This window comes from Meles meles, chromosome 4 (genome assembly GCF_922984935.1).
Source record: "Meles meles chromosome 4, mMelMel3.1 paternal haplotype, whole genome shotgun sequence".
Classification (NCBI taxonomy): Eukaryota; Metazoa; Chordata; class Mammalia; order Carnivora; family Mustelidae; genus Meles; species Meles meles.
Genome location: NC_060069.1, coordinates 33,149,381 through 33,164,063, shown reverse-complemented (window position 1 = coordinate 33,164,063; position 14,683 = coordinate 33,149,381). Strand labels below are relative to the sequence as shown.

The following is a 14,683-nucleotide window of genomic DNA, read 5'->3' as shown; positions in this document are numbered from 1 at the left end:
ACACTGCTTTTCAAAGTGGCTGCACCAACTTTCATCCCACCAACAGTGTAACAGGGTTCCCCTTTCTCCACATCCTCTCCAACACTTGTTGTTTCCTGTCCTGTTGATAAGTCAAGCAGAGAAAGTCAATTATCATATGGTTTCACTTACTTGTAGAGCATAAGGAATAACATGGAGGACATTAGGAAAAGGAAAGGAAAAGTGAATTGGGGCATATCAGAGGGGGAGATGTAAGATGAGAGACTGTGGATTCTGAGAAACAAACTGAGGGTTTTGGAGGGGAGAGGGTGGGGTTTAGGTGAGCCTGGTGGTGGGTATTAAGGAGGGCATGTATTGGATGGAGCACTGGGTCTGGTGCATAAACAATGAATCTTGGAACATGAAAAAGAATAAATAAAATTAAGATGTTAAAAAAAAGAGAGCATACTAAAAAATAAATAAATATAAAGATCTATTATTAAGAAAAATTTTTAAAATTTGGCTCCAAATCACTTAGTGTCCTAAATTAGTTTAGTTGTAAAATTTCAAAACATATTGGTCAAAATGATGAGAGCGTAACCTAGTAGCACACCCCGTGTGATTTTGGCAAAGTCACTTCTGAATGTCAGCGTTCTTATCTGTAAAGTCGGCATAGTTGCACCTCCCGCTTGACATGGGTAAGGGTTAAACATGATCCCCTGTGTAAAGTGCCAGCACGGTGCCTGGCCACCGCCAGTGCATAACAAGGTCCCCATGCAGCCGGCACCATCTAGAGTGAGTTCCAGATTCGTCTGCAATAGCCAGCACTGCCTAAAATTACCTAGTAAACATCAGAAAATAGCCAGGATGGTATTTGCAACTCTAAAAATATAGACAAATGCTCTTTAACAGGGAAATAGAAGAAATTCGATTCTGAAAACAAATGCAATGCATCTCTTTGATCAAATCACATTTCTGCCTCTGGGGTTAATTTGTCTCATAACGATTATATTATTTTTTCACAGAGCTCTTGTTTCCAAAGAGAATCAAGTTATCCTTTTGTTGTGAACACAACTAGAGTTTGCACTAATGCCAAAGTTTGTTTTCCTTATTTTTAAAATCTAAAAAGTGTTCTTATTAAACCATAAAAGTATTTCTTAAAATTCATCCATAGTTCTGCCATCCCAATAGAACTGTTTTTACTGATTCTTTGTATTATGTTGAAGCCTTAAAGAAAAATAGGCAAATTATTTTTAGATTACAAAACCAAAATGTATTTATTGTGGAGAAATTAGAAAATCACAAAAAAATATAAAGAAGAAAATAAAAATAGCAGGTAACTCAAGCATCAAGTTATTATTGACAAAAACAATTTGGTATATTTTCTACCAAACTTTTCTTATAATTAATATTTTGGTGTATCATATTCTATTTAGTGTTCTGAATTGTTTTTTTTTTAACTTAGTCATTAAATGTTTCTCAAAACAGTTTTTATCAGTTCTCTAACATTTTATCACATATATTAGGGTTTGGCAAACCATGGCATATTGACCTATGGTCAAATCTGGTCCTGTTTTTAAAACAGGGCTTATTGAAACAGCTATATTCATTCATACGTGTATCATCTGAAGCTACTTTCACACTAGAACAGCTGAGTTGAGTAGTTGTAGCAAAGACCATATGGCCTGCAGAGCCAAAAATATTTACTATTTTCTTCTTTACAGAAAATGTTTGTCAACCCCTAGTCTAGATGTACGAGAATGCATTTCAGTATTCTCCTGTTGTTGGATATTCCATTTTAATTTTTTAATTTTATTTTTATTTAATTTTTTAAACTATTGATAATGCAACAAACATGTTTAAAGCAAAATCTTTTCTCCATAACTCTGATTATATCCTTATGATAGACTTTAGAATTTATAGAAAAACAGATAAAAGATTTTTACAGTTCTTGATACATATGACCAAATTGCTTCTAAAAAGTGTGTGCCAATTTCTACCCACATATGTTATTGGTTTCAGAGGTACAGGTCTGTGATTCATCAGTCTTATATAATGTCCAGTGCTCATTACATCACATGCATTCCTTGATGTCCATCACCCCTTTACTCCATCCTTCTATCCTTCTCCCCTCCAGCAACCCTCAGTTTGTTTCCAGTGATTAAGAGTCTCTTATGGTTTGTCTCCCTCTCTGGTTTTGTCTTGTTTTATTTTTCCTCCCTTCCCCCATGACCCCCTATAGTTTTAACCTCTTGATTGAGTTCCACTCCATCACTCTCCACTTCCTCCTGAGAGAACATTTTCAGATAGTGCCCCAATTCCTTTAATATTCTGAAGTTTCAATCCAGTCTACCACTGCTTCTAACATAGATTGAACTGAATGTGCATTGCCTGTAGTGTTTTCCTCTCGATCAGCCCCCTTCTGCCCACAGAATGTTTACTTTGCCTCTCTTCACATCCTCTCTCCACCTGGAGATTCTCTCCTTAAAACATCAAGGCTGAGTCTTCCTTCAACCCGTGGCATTCAAGAATAACTTATTCTTTCAGACATATGCATGTATTTCCTACAGTATTTTTTTAATGTTTGATAGTAATAGTTTTGATCTTTTCACCTTGTGGTAGGCAGAACAACAGCCCCACGTTCTAATCCCCAAAACTGAATGTGTTACCTCACATGGCAAGAAGGACTCTGCAGATGTGGTGGAGTCAAGGATGGTGAGATAGGAAATTATTCTGGATTATCCAGGTGAGCCCAGTGTCATCACAGTTCCTTAGAACAGGAAGACAAGAGGGCCAGAGTCAGAGAAGTAAATGTGAGGATAGAAGCTGAAGTCAGAAAGAGAGAGAGAGAGATTTGAAGATGCTATGCTGTTAACCTTGCAGATGGAGGAAGGATCCAGGAGCCAGGGAATGCCTCTTAGAAGCTGAAGGTAAGGAAACAGATTCTCTTGCAGCCGAGCCTTCATCTTCACATTTAAGGACTTCTGATTTCCCAAACTGCAAGATAACTTTGTGTCATGTTAAGCCATCAATTTAGTGATAATTTGTTATAGAAACCATAGGGCACTAATCCAGATTTCATGCAAAAGGGACTTTACATTTTGATTAAGATTATGGGCCTTGTGATAGGGAGATGTCCTAGATTGTGTGGGCTGGCTAGCTCCAATCAATTGCAAGGACCTTGTGTGCAAGGCCTTCCAATTTGAGCCCTTAAAAGCAGTGAGATATATCCAGCTGGAGTCAAAGAGGGAAGAAGGGTAGGTCAGATAGAGATTAAATGTGAGAAGGACTCAACCTACACTTACTGGATCTCAAGGTACAGGAAGGGACCACAAGACAAGGACTGCAGGCAGCCTCTAGAAGCTGAGGATGATCCTTGACTCAGCAAGGAAACCAGGACTGGACTTCAGTCCTACAACCTCAAGGAACTGGATTCAACAGCAAAAATGAGCCTGGAACTAATCCTCTCTTAGAGAAAAAGAAGTAAGAAAGGAGGGGGAAAGAATAAGCCCTGTTGACTCATTGATTTTGGCCTTACGAATCCCAGAGCAGAGAAAACTAGCCAAGCCCACCAGACATCAGACCTACATAAATCTAATGTAATAAATTGGTTTGTTTAAAGGCACTGAGTTTGTGGTAATTTGTTACAACAGCAGAAGCTATTACACATCTCAGGTTACTCAAATTGAGTCAACCTCATAAGGTGGATTTTACTCACATAACGAGAGGTCTGGATACAGAGAAGTTCTGGGATTCATAATTCAACAGCTTAATTCCATGGTCAGGAATCTAGATTCTTCCACCCTGATTCTCTGCCATCCTTGAAATACTAGCCACGTTTTCTAGTGGTCACAGATGGCTGCAGCCACCCCAAGAATCCCTTCCAGATGAAGAAAGAAATTTTCTTCTTAATGTATCTCTTTTAAGAGGAAAACACAGTACCTCAGAACTCCCCATGCTGTTTCATTAGCTAGAACCCGGTCCCATGGGAATCAGTAACAAGGAGAATCAAAACAGATTCGGACAATTAGGATTCACCCAAGTCATGTAGGGTAGGGAGGGACAACAGAACAAAAGTCAGGGCTCTGCTGCATGGGAGAACCATTGACATTAACAAACAGTGTCTGATGGAAATGATTTACTTATCCTAGAACAAGGAGTAACTGGTGCAGAGTGGAGGGTTCCCAGCTGAAAGATGAGTGGACCAGAGTTGGTCCAACTCAGCGCTCACTCACGGGTTTTCAGGTATCCTCAGCTGGGGGAGCAGGTAATTATGCATGGTTCTTACACTAACTTCTGTTATCTAAGAGGCCTTTATCCAGTGTTGGTCTACAGAGTCAAGTTAGGATTTTCTACTGCCATTGCTTTTTTCCCCAACATTCTCAGCTCTGGAACACGTGCAAAGCTACCTCTTCCTTCATGCAGGATCCCGTGGTCCTTCTGTCTCCATTCCCACCCACTGTTTTATCTGATGAAGTCTCACCTCCCAGGAGACACTGGTGCCTAATGTGCCCCTACTTCCTGTCATTTCCCTTCTTGGAGGACCACTCCAGTAAATGGATCAATAAATGTAGAAAGAGAGGCATTAATTAGGAGAAGGAAAAGATGTATTTTGACCACATTAGGAAGTAGAGCCCATAGTAGTAAGAGAGAAGTGGCTGCCCAGCTTTCTGCTCAGGGCAGTTGCAGAATCTCTGTGGCCAGGGCAGACCTTGGAGGAGGAGCTATCTTTCAGCCTTGAATATTCATCCTAAATCCAACAGTACAACTTGCTTAAGGCATCAACTGAGTTCTCTACAACTCAGTGGTTGTAGAGAAGTGCCTGTCAGCCTCCAGATGGCTGCCAATCCCAGTGCTCAGGACATTCTACCCTCTACTCCCTATCTTCTCATAGGTATTTTGAGGGAAGACTGAGTCCAGAGCGCCAGGCAAGAAATCCTTTCAAATTAAATGACTGCTCATCTGTTTTAAGTTGCAGCCCAGTTGGATGTTAATGAGTTTAGAGGCAAGGCCAGGGAAACCTTAGATGTTATGAGTAGATGTGCTCCCCAAAGTGCTCTCTCAAAGTTAGATTGTAGGACTTAAGCCAGGCAAGACCATGAAGGGACTGAGCCAAGAGGGGCACTTAACTGGCAGGGAGCAGAATTAAAGACAACATAGGAGAAGAAGAAGAGGGCTAGGGAGTGGGTCAACAACAAGATATCAAGGAGAGACAAGAATGGGGAAAAATCTAGTCTACTCCCATAGGAGAAGGGGGAGTGAGAGGAGGAGAGTGGTAAAGCCATAAACACAGAAACCAGAGCAAAAAACCTGGGTGAATGGGGTTATCATTAGAAACAAACACTAAGTGGGATGGCTGAATGACTCAATCAGTTGAGTAGCTGATTCTTGGTTTCATCTCAGGTCACAATCTCAGTGTCCTGGGATTGGAGCCCTCGTAGAGCTCCACACTCAGTGAGGAATCTCTCTCTCCCTCTGTTGCTCCCTTCCCCCCAATACCCACAAGTGCATGCATGCTCCCTCATCTCTCAAAAAAAATAATAATAATAATTAAAGAATGCAAAGTCTGCGTGATGCCCAGGGGCTGGCAGTATCCGGGCTGCATGTCTAAGTAAGCACTAGGCTACTGGAGATGCTGTGTTGAGTATGGTGGGTGCTAGTGCTCTGTACATGCTGTACTCACCTCGGTACTGAGATGCCCAGACCATCCCTGATGCACACCTGGTGTCCACCAGGCAGTCGGCAATGCTGTCAGCAAGCAGAATGGACAGGCCAGGATTTGTCAGCAGTGGGAAGGAAATAGTCCCGTCTTCAGAAGTCTGGCTGGCAAGAGAATGGGAGGGAGAGAGGAAGGAAGGAAGAGAGGGAACGAGGGAGGGAGAGAGGGAAAAAGGATATCAGGTAACAAGAGGAGAAGAAGGGAGAAGAGAGGACAGGAGAGGAAAAAACCTGTTTATATAAATTTGGACATCTCCTTCCTCTACTGAAAATCCTCTTAACACCCAACTGTTGGTTGGTACCAGTAGTCATCTCTGCATTTTTCCCATTTGGCAGAACCGTGATTTTTGTTCTCTTGTCCATGTGTAACTCCCACGACTCACGTGAATCCTAATTGAATTAATTCTTGCTAGTGATGTTTTCAGTGGTTGGCCACTGCCCCACTTTCAGTCAAAGAGATAGGTCAGAAGGTCAGCAAAGGGACCCTTTTCGTCATGAGTTCATTCATTCAAAACTGTTAATGACTTATATTGTCAGTTTACTAAATAATCGCAGATTAAAACACACAAGGCCCTTGCACTCATCACACATGTAATTACTCGTGAAATGTCTCTCCTTCCAGTTCTGCCCAATAAGCTTCATGAAAGCAGGTATCTGCCTTTTTTTCCCAGCTTCTGGAGTGGTAGCTAGCACATAGTGGCCTCTCAATAAAAACTTGGAAAATGAGTGAGTGAATGAATGAATGAATGAATGAATACAGAAAGTAGGGAATCAAGGGTCCTCAGACACTTGGAAGTATCTCTCACATGGCCTGGCCAGTAAAACATTTCCTGGCATAATCAACTGTCTACTTTATCTGGGGCTGAGGAATTTCCTTGGATGTGGGACTTTTCAGTGCAAAGACTGAGAACGTCCCAGGCAAACCAAGACAAGTTGGTCACCCTATTTGTGGCCCTGCGAAGCAAAGGAGTTCCTCTGCCTCTCCCTCACCTCCCACCCTTCTCTACCCATAAGCTTCTGGGCTCATCTTTCCACTTCATCTTGAAAAGAAATGTTTCCAACCTTTTTATCGCTTCCTAAAATGGCAGGTTCTCAAGCCTGGAGAGCTATGTATTTGTACCATCAGAAATTTAAATCCTAGACCCTTCATTTCTAGGAAGAGTACAAGCTGCTGAAACCTATTTTCAATCCTTTGTATTCATCCTTTTCGACTTCCTTTAGCTTCCTCATCTTCCCCATTGTCTGCCCCGGAGACTGTCCAAGCAGTGCATGGTGGGTACAGAACTCCTCGCCCTTTGGAAGGTCTCCCCAAATCAAATCACTGGAGGGATGCCAACTAGGAGGTGCAGAAGAGATAAGTACATGCAACAAAGTAAAAACATTTGTGCATCTTGGCCTCCTATTTTTGAGACACCTTCAAACAACTCTTCCATGGCCTCTACCAAGCACTGTTTCTCTTCCACACTGAAATCTTGAGAGAGAAAAAGGGAAGATAAAGGTTTGGGGTATATACGGGCATGCATCTGAACTGTCAGTGGCCTTTTGCTAGAGAGACTGAAATTTACTACTAATGTAAATCAGGAAAACTGTGAAAATGACCCCAAAAAAACTAATGGAGACTCCAGACTGCAGTCATTATTTTGTTTGCTTGTTTTATGACTTGGGCTAATGGCGTAAGGCTCTGAACTCTGGCCAGAATTTCCATTTTCCGATTTCTTGCCCAGTGTTCTCCATATTTGACATCAACATGATACAACATCTGTGTGTATATAAGTCCGCAAACTGTTTTCATGTTCATTTCTTTATTTAAATATTTCAACTGGACATTTTTAAATAAGCATCTAGAACAAATCTGCACAAGGGAGCAGGTTTAAAGTTTTTCACTGATGTGGATTGGTTGGTCTAACAGTAAGAGTTGTTGAATTTCAGGCACATTTCTTGTTCTTCAACAATGAAGAAAATTCCGTCTTTGTCACTGTTTTGAAGGTAAATCGTGCTCTCAAGGCATTTTGATGGGTTCTTTTTAAGACATATACTCCCTGCCCATCACGAGGGTCCCTTGTCTGTGGTGTTTCTGGCATGGGTAATGACAGGTCTTAGCTTTTGAAAATCAGGTGGTTCACTTTCCCTTTGGCAGCCACTTTGCCCCTCATGTTCTAGCAGGATCTAACATGGCCTTTCTTTCTCACAGCTCACCTCTGACCTTCAGGAAACAGTCACCACATCTTCTGTTCTTACAGATCAACTCCTCTTTACTTCCCCATCTGAGCTTCTTTCCAGTCAAGTTTATCATAGAGTTAGGTTTCTGAAACTTGAACTAGAAACCAGTCCCTTGTATGTCCTAAGCGCTGGGAGTCACAAATGAAGCCCAGCTCCTTTCCCAACCCCTTCACTAGGTGGGTGCACCCATCTCCTGGTTGCTATGTTGATGGACAACGCACAGCTGTCCCTTATCCAGCTACTGCCCTTCTGAGGACCAAGAGTTGCCTCACTTGACAGGTCACACCTCTCACACCCAAGTCAGCCAGTGGCCAATGACTGACAAGGGGCCCAAGAAGCCAGACCCGTTGCCTCAAGGTGGGACCACTCCTTGGCCCACTTCATACTCCAGAGCTCCCTGTGGGATCAGCCTGAGGCTCACCTCCAGCTGAGTCCTCACCCTTGCTCAGCTCCTTCCGCCCCCCTGCTTCCCTCACTTCCCACCTCCTGAGAGCACGCCCTCAACAAGCCACTTCACAAGGATTCACACCTCAGGCTCTGTTTCTAGGGACTCTAACCTAAGATATAATCTACCACGCATCTAAGCAGGTCAGGTGGGTGAAACTCACAGCACTTTGCAAAAACTTCTTATTTCCCTCTGACTCTCTCCACCCTTCAGCCTTTCAGTGGTAAATAGCAGTGATGATGACGAGGGCATACAAACAAATTTTTAACCACTTTCTTGTTCAGTCCCACACAGGTGGGCGAGGGGAGGTGTTAGCATCTGTTTGCTTTGCTAGGAGCCAGGAATGGAATAGCTTCCTTTGACTTCCTGTTGTCATATGTATACATTTCCAAACACATGACAGGAGCCTGCTGAATGGTAGCTATTAGTCTGTATCTTTAAAATAAAGTATTGAGGACTCATTGCTGCCACATGCTAGGTTCTCTTGTGAGCATTATATCGTTCTGTCCTCACAGTGACACTTCAGGAGAACAAAATCTGAAAAATCCCATTTTATTGATCCTCATTTCTAAAACTTCATTCCTAAAACTCAGAAAACATTCAGCACCTAGGCCTATTTCCAAACCCAGGTTCTGCCTAATATTTATTCAACCTTTTCCTTACAGAGCCAGTCTCCCCCCTTTCAACACCCCCCTATTTGAAACTGCACTCCCTTTTCCAACTTGGTGCTCCTGGCCTCAGTCCACCGTGATTCAAGCAGCTCCTAATTTATTCCTTGTTGACACTTTGATGTTTCTCCTTCCTTGGCATTCAGATCTGCGTGACTTCCGAAGAGGAGCAAGATGGCTTTATCAGAGTCCTCAGTGGAAAGAAGAGAGGCCTTGTCCCCCTGGATGTCCTAGAAAACATCTGATTGCTGGCCCCTCCTGCTTTGGCAGTGGCCGAGCTCTGCTGCGATGCCTCGTCTCCCACTGTGTCCACGCAGAGGAGCTGCCACACTGACCCACCCTCCCCCCTGGGAAACAGTGAGACAAGACTCATGGGTCTGAGCCTGGGGTGTCAGCCACAGACAGAGGGTACATCTCACAGCATTGCCAGGCTGCCCAAGGTGAGGGCAAGGCTGCCCAAGGTGGGGAGCTGAGCGCCAAGCAGGCGGCGGCCGAGGCAGGGTGGCAGCCACAGCTGTCCCTGAGGATTCACCTCGTCCCCGTCCATGTGATGTAAGTTAGCCTGCTGGAGGGTGTTCCGGCCTGCAGTGTGGGCCCAGTGCGAGGCTGGGATCCTCACGGCCGAGTGTGATTCTGGTTCCAGACATGCGTCCCCAGCACTGGCCCCTCCACACCATTGCATTTGCGGTCTCTCTGCAGAGCATTAGGAAGTCCTGGTCCCCAGTTCCCGACATGCCAGGGCTCCCCACAGCCCCCCTCGCTTTGTGATTGCACTGTCTCTTCTGTCCTCCGATGGAGTCCTGGGGGTGCTGTGAGTTGGGAGGGCTGAGCTAGTGGCACTAGCCACTGAGACCTGATCTGCCCAAAGGTGACCAGTGGGCAATCCCTGCTGCTGTTCGGTTACTGGCAGAGGTGACAGAGAAGGACACAAGGCACAGATACAGAGAGCAAAGTGGGAGTCAGGTGGGGCAGAGAGCCCGATTTGCTGCAGATTATGCAACCCCTTCGGTTAGGAAAGCATTCTCTGCGGAGGTGAACCTGGGGAAGAGAATGGGGCAAAAAGTCTCAGCAATGAGCCCATTTCATTTCATGTCCTCGGTACTGGGGGCAGCATTTTCCGTCAGGCCATCCTGGAGGACCCCCTTTTGAAGGCTGAGCCCACCTTGCAAAGAAGCAGAAACATGGAGGAGAACCAATATCATCTTGAGACAAGTAGCCAAATCAGAATCCATTCTTCTTTAGGGCAGTCTATTATACCCTAGCAGACATAACATGGAAACGAATCCTTAGTGTTTCATCCCTCAGAAAGTAGAGGAACGTGGGTCCAATTTAGCATCAGTAGGGGAGTCTCTCTTACTCTATACTTGTACTAATGTTTACAAGCATTCGGTACACTGTGATGCCTTCCCCCGCAAGCCTCCTCCTAGCAGTCAAACTTGCATCCGATTACTTATTAATATGGTTAAACGTCAATTCACAATGACCTTGGAATCAATGTCCGCTCCACTTAAAAGCATTGCAATAAAAGCATTAGAACAGTTGGTTTTTAAAAGAGCTAAGTGGGTGTATCTTAAGCATGTAAGCATTATTTCCCACACCCTAGTATTCGTAGTCTCCACTTATTTCTTTTGTTACTGGTCAGCATGATGGTGGGAGCTGAGAGAGGGAGCTGCTGGTTTCCCAGCGGTCTGGATGCCTGACTATCATCTTAAAGCCAGCATCCAGAATTTCCTCCCTCTCGGTACAACCTGAAAAACTGAGTGTACACAGCCAAGGTGGGTTCTCCAAGAGCCAGGACGGATACTATGGCTGCCATTCTCTAAAATGGAATGCCAGAGGACAAACCCTCTCTGCCTCTAATTCAGTACTCCATTGAATAAAGACAACACAGTGGCTGGAAGGAGCATAGAAAACGTGTGTCCTGATCTCTTCTTTCTGGTGCATATCCCTGGAAGCCTTTGGGTATAGTGGTGTCAGATCCTAGACAAATTTAACTTGCATTAAAAAATCCGTTTGCCTTTGGAAACTGAATAGAAGGGGGCTGCTGTAGCCAGCCAGCAAGGTGGTCCCTGCATCCTAATAGTCTCACCTTTGTATAGCCCACTCCCACATTGAATCAGTACTGGTCTTATATGGCCAATAAGATACAGCAGAAGTCATACTGCATGACATCTGAGGCTAGGCCAAAGAAGTCCTTGCAGCTTCTGCCTTGCTCTCTGGGAACACTAGCCCTTGGAACCCTGAGCCACCTACTCTGAGACCACCATGGGGGAGAGGCGCAATGGACAGACCACGTGTGTCTGCAGCTGGGATCCTGGACATCACAGAACAGCAGCCGTCCCTGCTGGGCCTGCCCAAGTGATAGTTTTACAAACAAAATAAATATGATTTGGTGGTTTTTAAGTCACTAAGTTTTGGAGTGATTTGTTTTACAGAAACATGTCATGAGCAGGAACTCACAATTTGAGCCAATATTAGGAAGGAGGAAAAAACACACCTCTGCACAATGAGACCCAAAATTTTTGACATACATCAAGTGTTGGTGGACAGTGAGCCCTCCCAATGCAAGATAGCCAGCATTCCTGAAAGATCTTAGGTCATGCAGATAGCAGAGACAAGGCTGGTCCTCAGTGCAGGTTGCCGTGGATATTCACACTCTCACACACACACACACACACACACACACACACAAACTTGAGGACCCACAGCACTTATCCTCCTCCTACCTGTCTGCAGAAATGGCAAGAACAAGGACAGCTGTGACCTACCAAAGTCCTGAAGGTTTCCAAGACTCACAAAATGGCTGGGAGAAGACCCAGAGTTCGGGAACGGGGATGAGATGAAGGGGAGACAGATTCTAGAGAGGGGGCAGGGATGGAGAGGTGCTAATATGAAGAAAAAAAAAGGGAGGCCAGAGGGGATATTCTGCATAGTGTGAGAAAACAGCCTGGTGCCCCCTCACCTCCTGCCCCTGCCTGCAGCTAAGGGAGGGCACATATTTAACTGAACCAGGGACAACGTTCTGCCCTGTGCCCCACCAGCAGTACTGTAGGACTTGGATTCTATCAAGATGAATTTGAAGTGAAGAACTGATTAAAGCTTCCTCAGGCTCTCAGGAGGTAAAGAATACAACTTGTTTTACCCCATCACTAGCAGACAACCGAGACACATTTAGTGTGGGCCATGGGCTGCAAAGAGAGCCCATGTGTAGATGTTCAACTGACTGCTAGTAGGGTTGATTTCACAGCCACCTTCCTCCTCACCTCTACACACCAAACACACATACACACACACTCCCATTGAGAAGAAGACTCCAGCATCTGGGTTATATTTTTAAAACAACCAGTGAGATGGTACGTGGTAGGCGCTTATTAGAACTAATGTTCTTTTTCTTAAAGGAAGAAAAATAAAATCAGTGGGAAGATCATAGTACATGTAAACAGTCTGGTGCCAAATACTGCTAAAAGGTCAAAAAGCAGCATGAAGGTCCAAAAGCCGGTCCAGGTCACTGGGTACTCCAAGGAGTACCTACTTCAGGAAGGAAACCTACTGGTTGGCCTTGGCCTAGAACCAGACCCAGCCAGCTATGAAAAAAAAGAGTTCTGTGCTCAAATAGCTTAGGTTTAAATAAATTAAACCAGGCTTCTTTACTCGGGACTTCCCATAGACTTTAATTTCTGAATTTTCACAGTAAACCTGTGAAAGGGGATTTATTTTTTTTTTAAGACTTTTATTTGTCAGAGACAGAGAGAGAGGCAGAGGGAGAAGCCAGCTCCCTGCTGAGCAAGAAGCCCAATGCAGGACTTGATTCCATGACCCTGGGATAGTGACTTGAGCCAAAGGCAGATGCTTAACCGGCTGAGCCACCCAGGCACCCAGGCATCCCTATAAAAGGGGATTTAGATCCATGGAACACCTATTAGGTTAACTAGACTATTCCAAGGCACATAGTTTGGAAAATGCGGTGGTAGAGAATTCTTATATAGTATTGGATCCATCTAATACCTTCTCTCTATTCCTATATCTCACTAAGATATCCAGGAAATACTGAAAAGGACAAAAGTGCATAACCATAGTAAAAATGGAGGCTGAAAGACAATCTACTCTGGAATCAGTATTTAGGGAGTAGGAGAAAGTGGGATCTGTGTCCCTAAGGGGTGAAAAGCTCAGGAAGAAGATCAGCTTTCTCATGCTCTAATGGCTTCAGCAAGTACTGACCAGCAGGGCGTAGGCTGATATAAAACTGGGAGTAAAAGAAAGTTCAGCATTGCCCAAAATAGCCTCCCCAGGAAACCAAGCGAGCAGGTGTGTTCCACAGCTTTAACACAAAACAAAAATCCTTACTAACAACTTGGACAAAAAAAAAAAATTAAAACTGGTTTAATGATATCTTGAAAACAGTCTCTTAGATTTTGCTGAGTTGTTATTCTGTTGTGTGTTTTGTAGAACACCTGATGTTTTTGACCCTTAGAGCATGTGTTTTTTTCTTAGCTTCCAATAAAGAGTTATAAATAGTCCTCAATCTTCCCTTGGGTAATGGAAATGTAATTAACTGTACCTCAAAACATTAACAAGATAATAGCAATTTACTTTATAGCTCCTTTTTAAAAATGAAAAAGTAGCAGACTTTTTTATCATCTCACCATCAAGTTTAAACAGCTGTTGAACATCTTTCCTGTTTTCATGGAAGTTAGGGTGTACTGAAATCCTGAAAATATACCCTGGGAAAGTACAATACCTATTTCCAAGAAAAATGGGTGGTTCCTCTTTAGATTTCCTCCACTGGCCTCATTGACTCAGGTTCTCAGGTTACACTAGACCCCATCTGTTTTTATTATGGCAGTATTTTCCCTTATCTTCTCCTTTTAAACAAGTTTCCTAAAAAGTGTTTGCTTAGTTTACTTTCATTCTTTACTAAGGTTAAAAAAAAAAAATCACCCAAGGTTATGACTTTTCCTCTGAGTTCAGGTCTGACCATATGAAAGTGTTCCCATTTTCATTCATTTCTAAATACTTTGTAATTAGAGCTTTGATTTTTTTCTCTTAGATTTTTATTTAGTGTGTGTGTGATTAGTTATGCATTGTGGTCAGAAAATATGATCCACAGGGTTTCTGCTTTGAGGAAATCAATTGGCATTTTGTGCTCTAATACATGAGTGATCTTTAGAAATGTCCAATGGATACTGATAAAAAAGAGAAGTCACATGTGCAGTATATAAAGTTTAATATGTACCTACTAAATAAACACTTAAAGTGTTCAGGTCATCTGTGTTTATATTTACTAATATGCTCTCTCAAAGACAAGGAAGTCAAGAGCAAGCGACAGTAGACTGAAACAAGAGACATCTTGCAAAGACCTCCAGTTGCTTGTTTGGTGCCAGCCCTTGGAGGGAGGAAATGCTCTTCACCACAGCTTCCCCTTTTACACGTAGGTTGAGTCACTAAAGTCAGCTCTTAAGTAAATATTCTCTTTAACTCCCTGGAGTAAACTGTAAAGGACCCACTTTTAAGTAAAGAGGTTCCAAAAATATTCTTGAAAAACTTTAATATTGGATCAGAGAGTTTTGCGAGAAAAAAGAAAATTAAAGTGTAATCAGCAATCATTATTGGGCTAAGACCTCATAACATCTCCAGTGTGTGCCACCCACGGGACCGGGAAGGGTGGAATCACCTC

At 43.4% G+C, this 14,683-nt stretch overlaps 1 protein-coding gene across 3 annotated transcripts in view; it reads left to right on the top strand.

Moving 5' to 3' along the window:
* The window catches only part of STAC (SH3 and cysteine rich domain), a 146,667-nt gene extending 135,293 nt beyond the window's left edge, over window positions 1–11,374 (top strand). For 2 of the 3 annotated variants that reach the window (XM_046001454.1, XM_046001453.1), the window contains exon 11: window positions 9,156–11,374. In XM_046001454.1, coding sequence (XP_045857410.1) covers window positions 9,156–9,254 — 99 coding nt within the window. In that variant the 3' untranslated portion in view covers window positions 9,255–11,374. Of the gene's footprint in view, window positions 1–2,841; window positions 2,889–9,155 lie in introns of all 3 variants that reach the window. The other variant, XM_046001455.1, reaches the window with a different exon arrangement.
* Window positions 11,375–14,683: the final 3,309 nt, after the last annotated feature.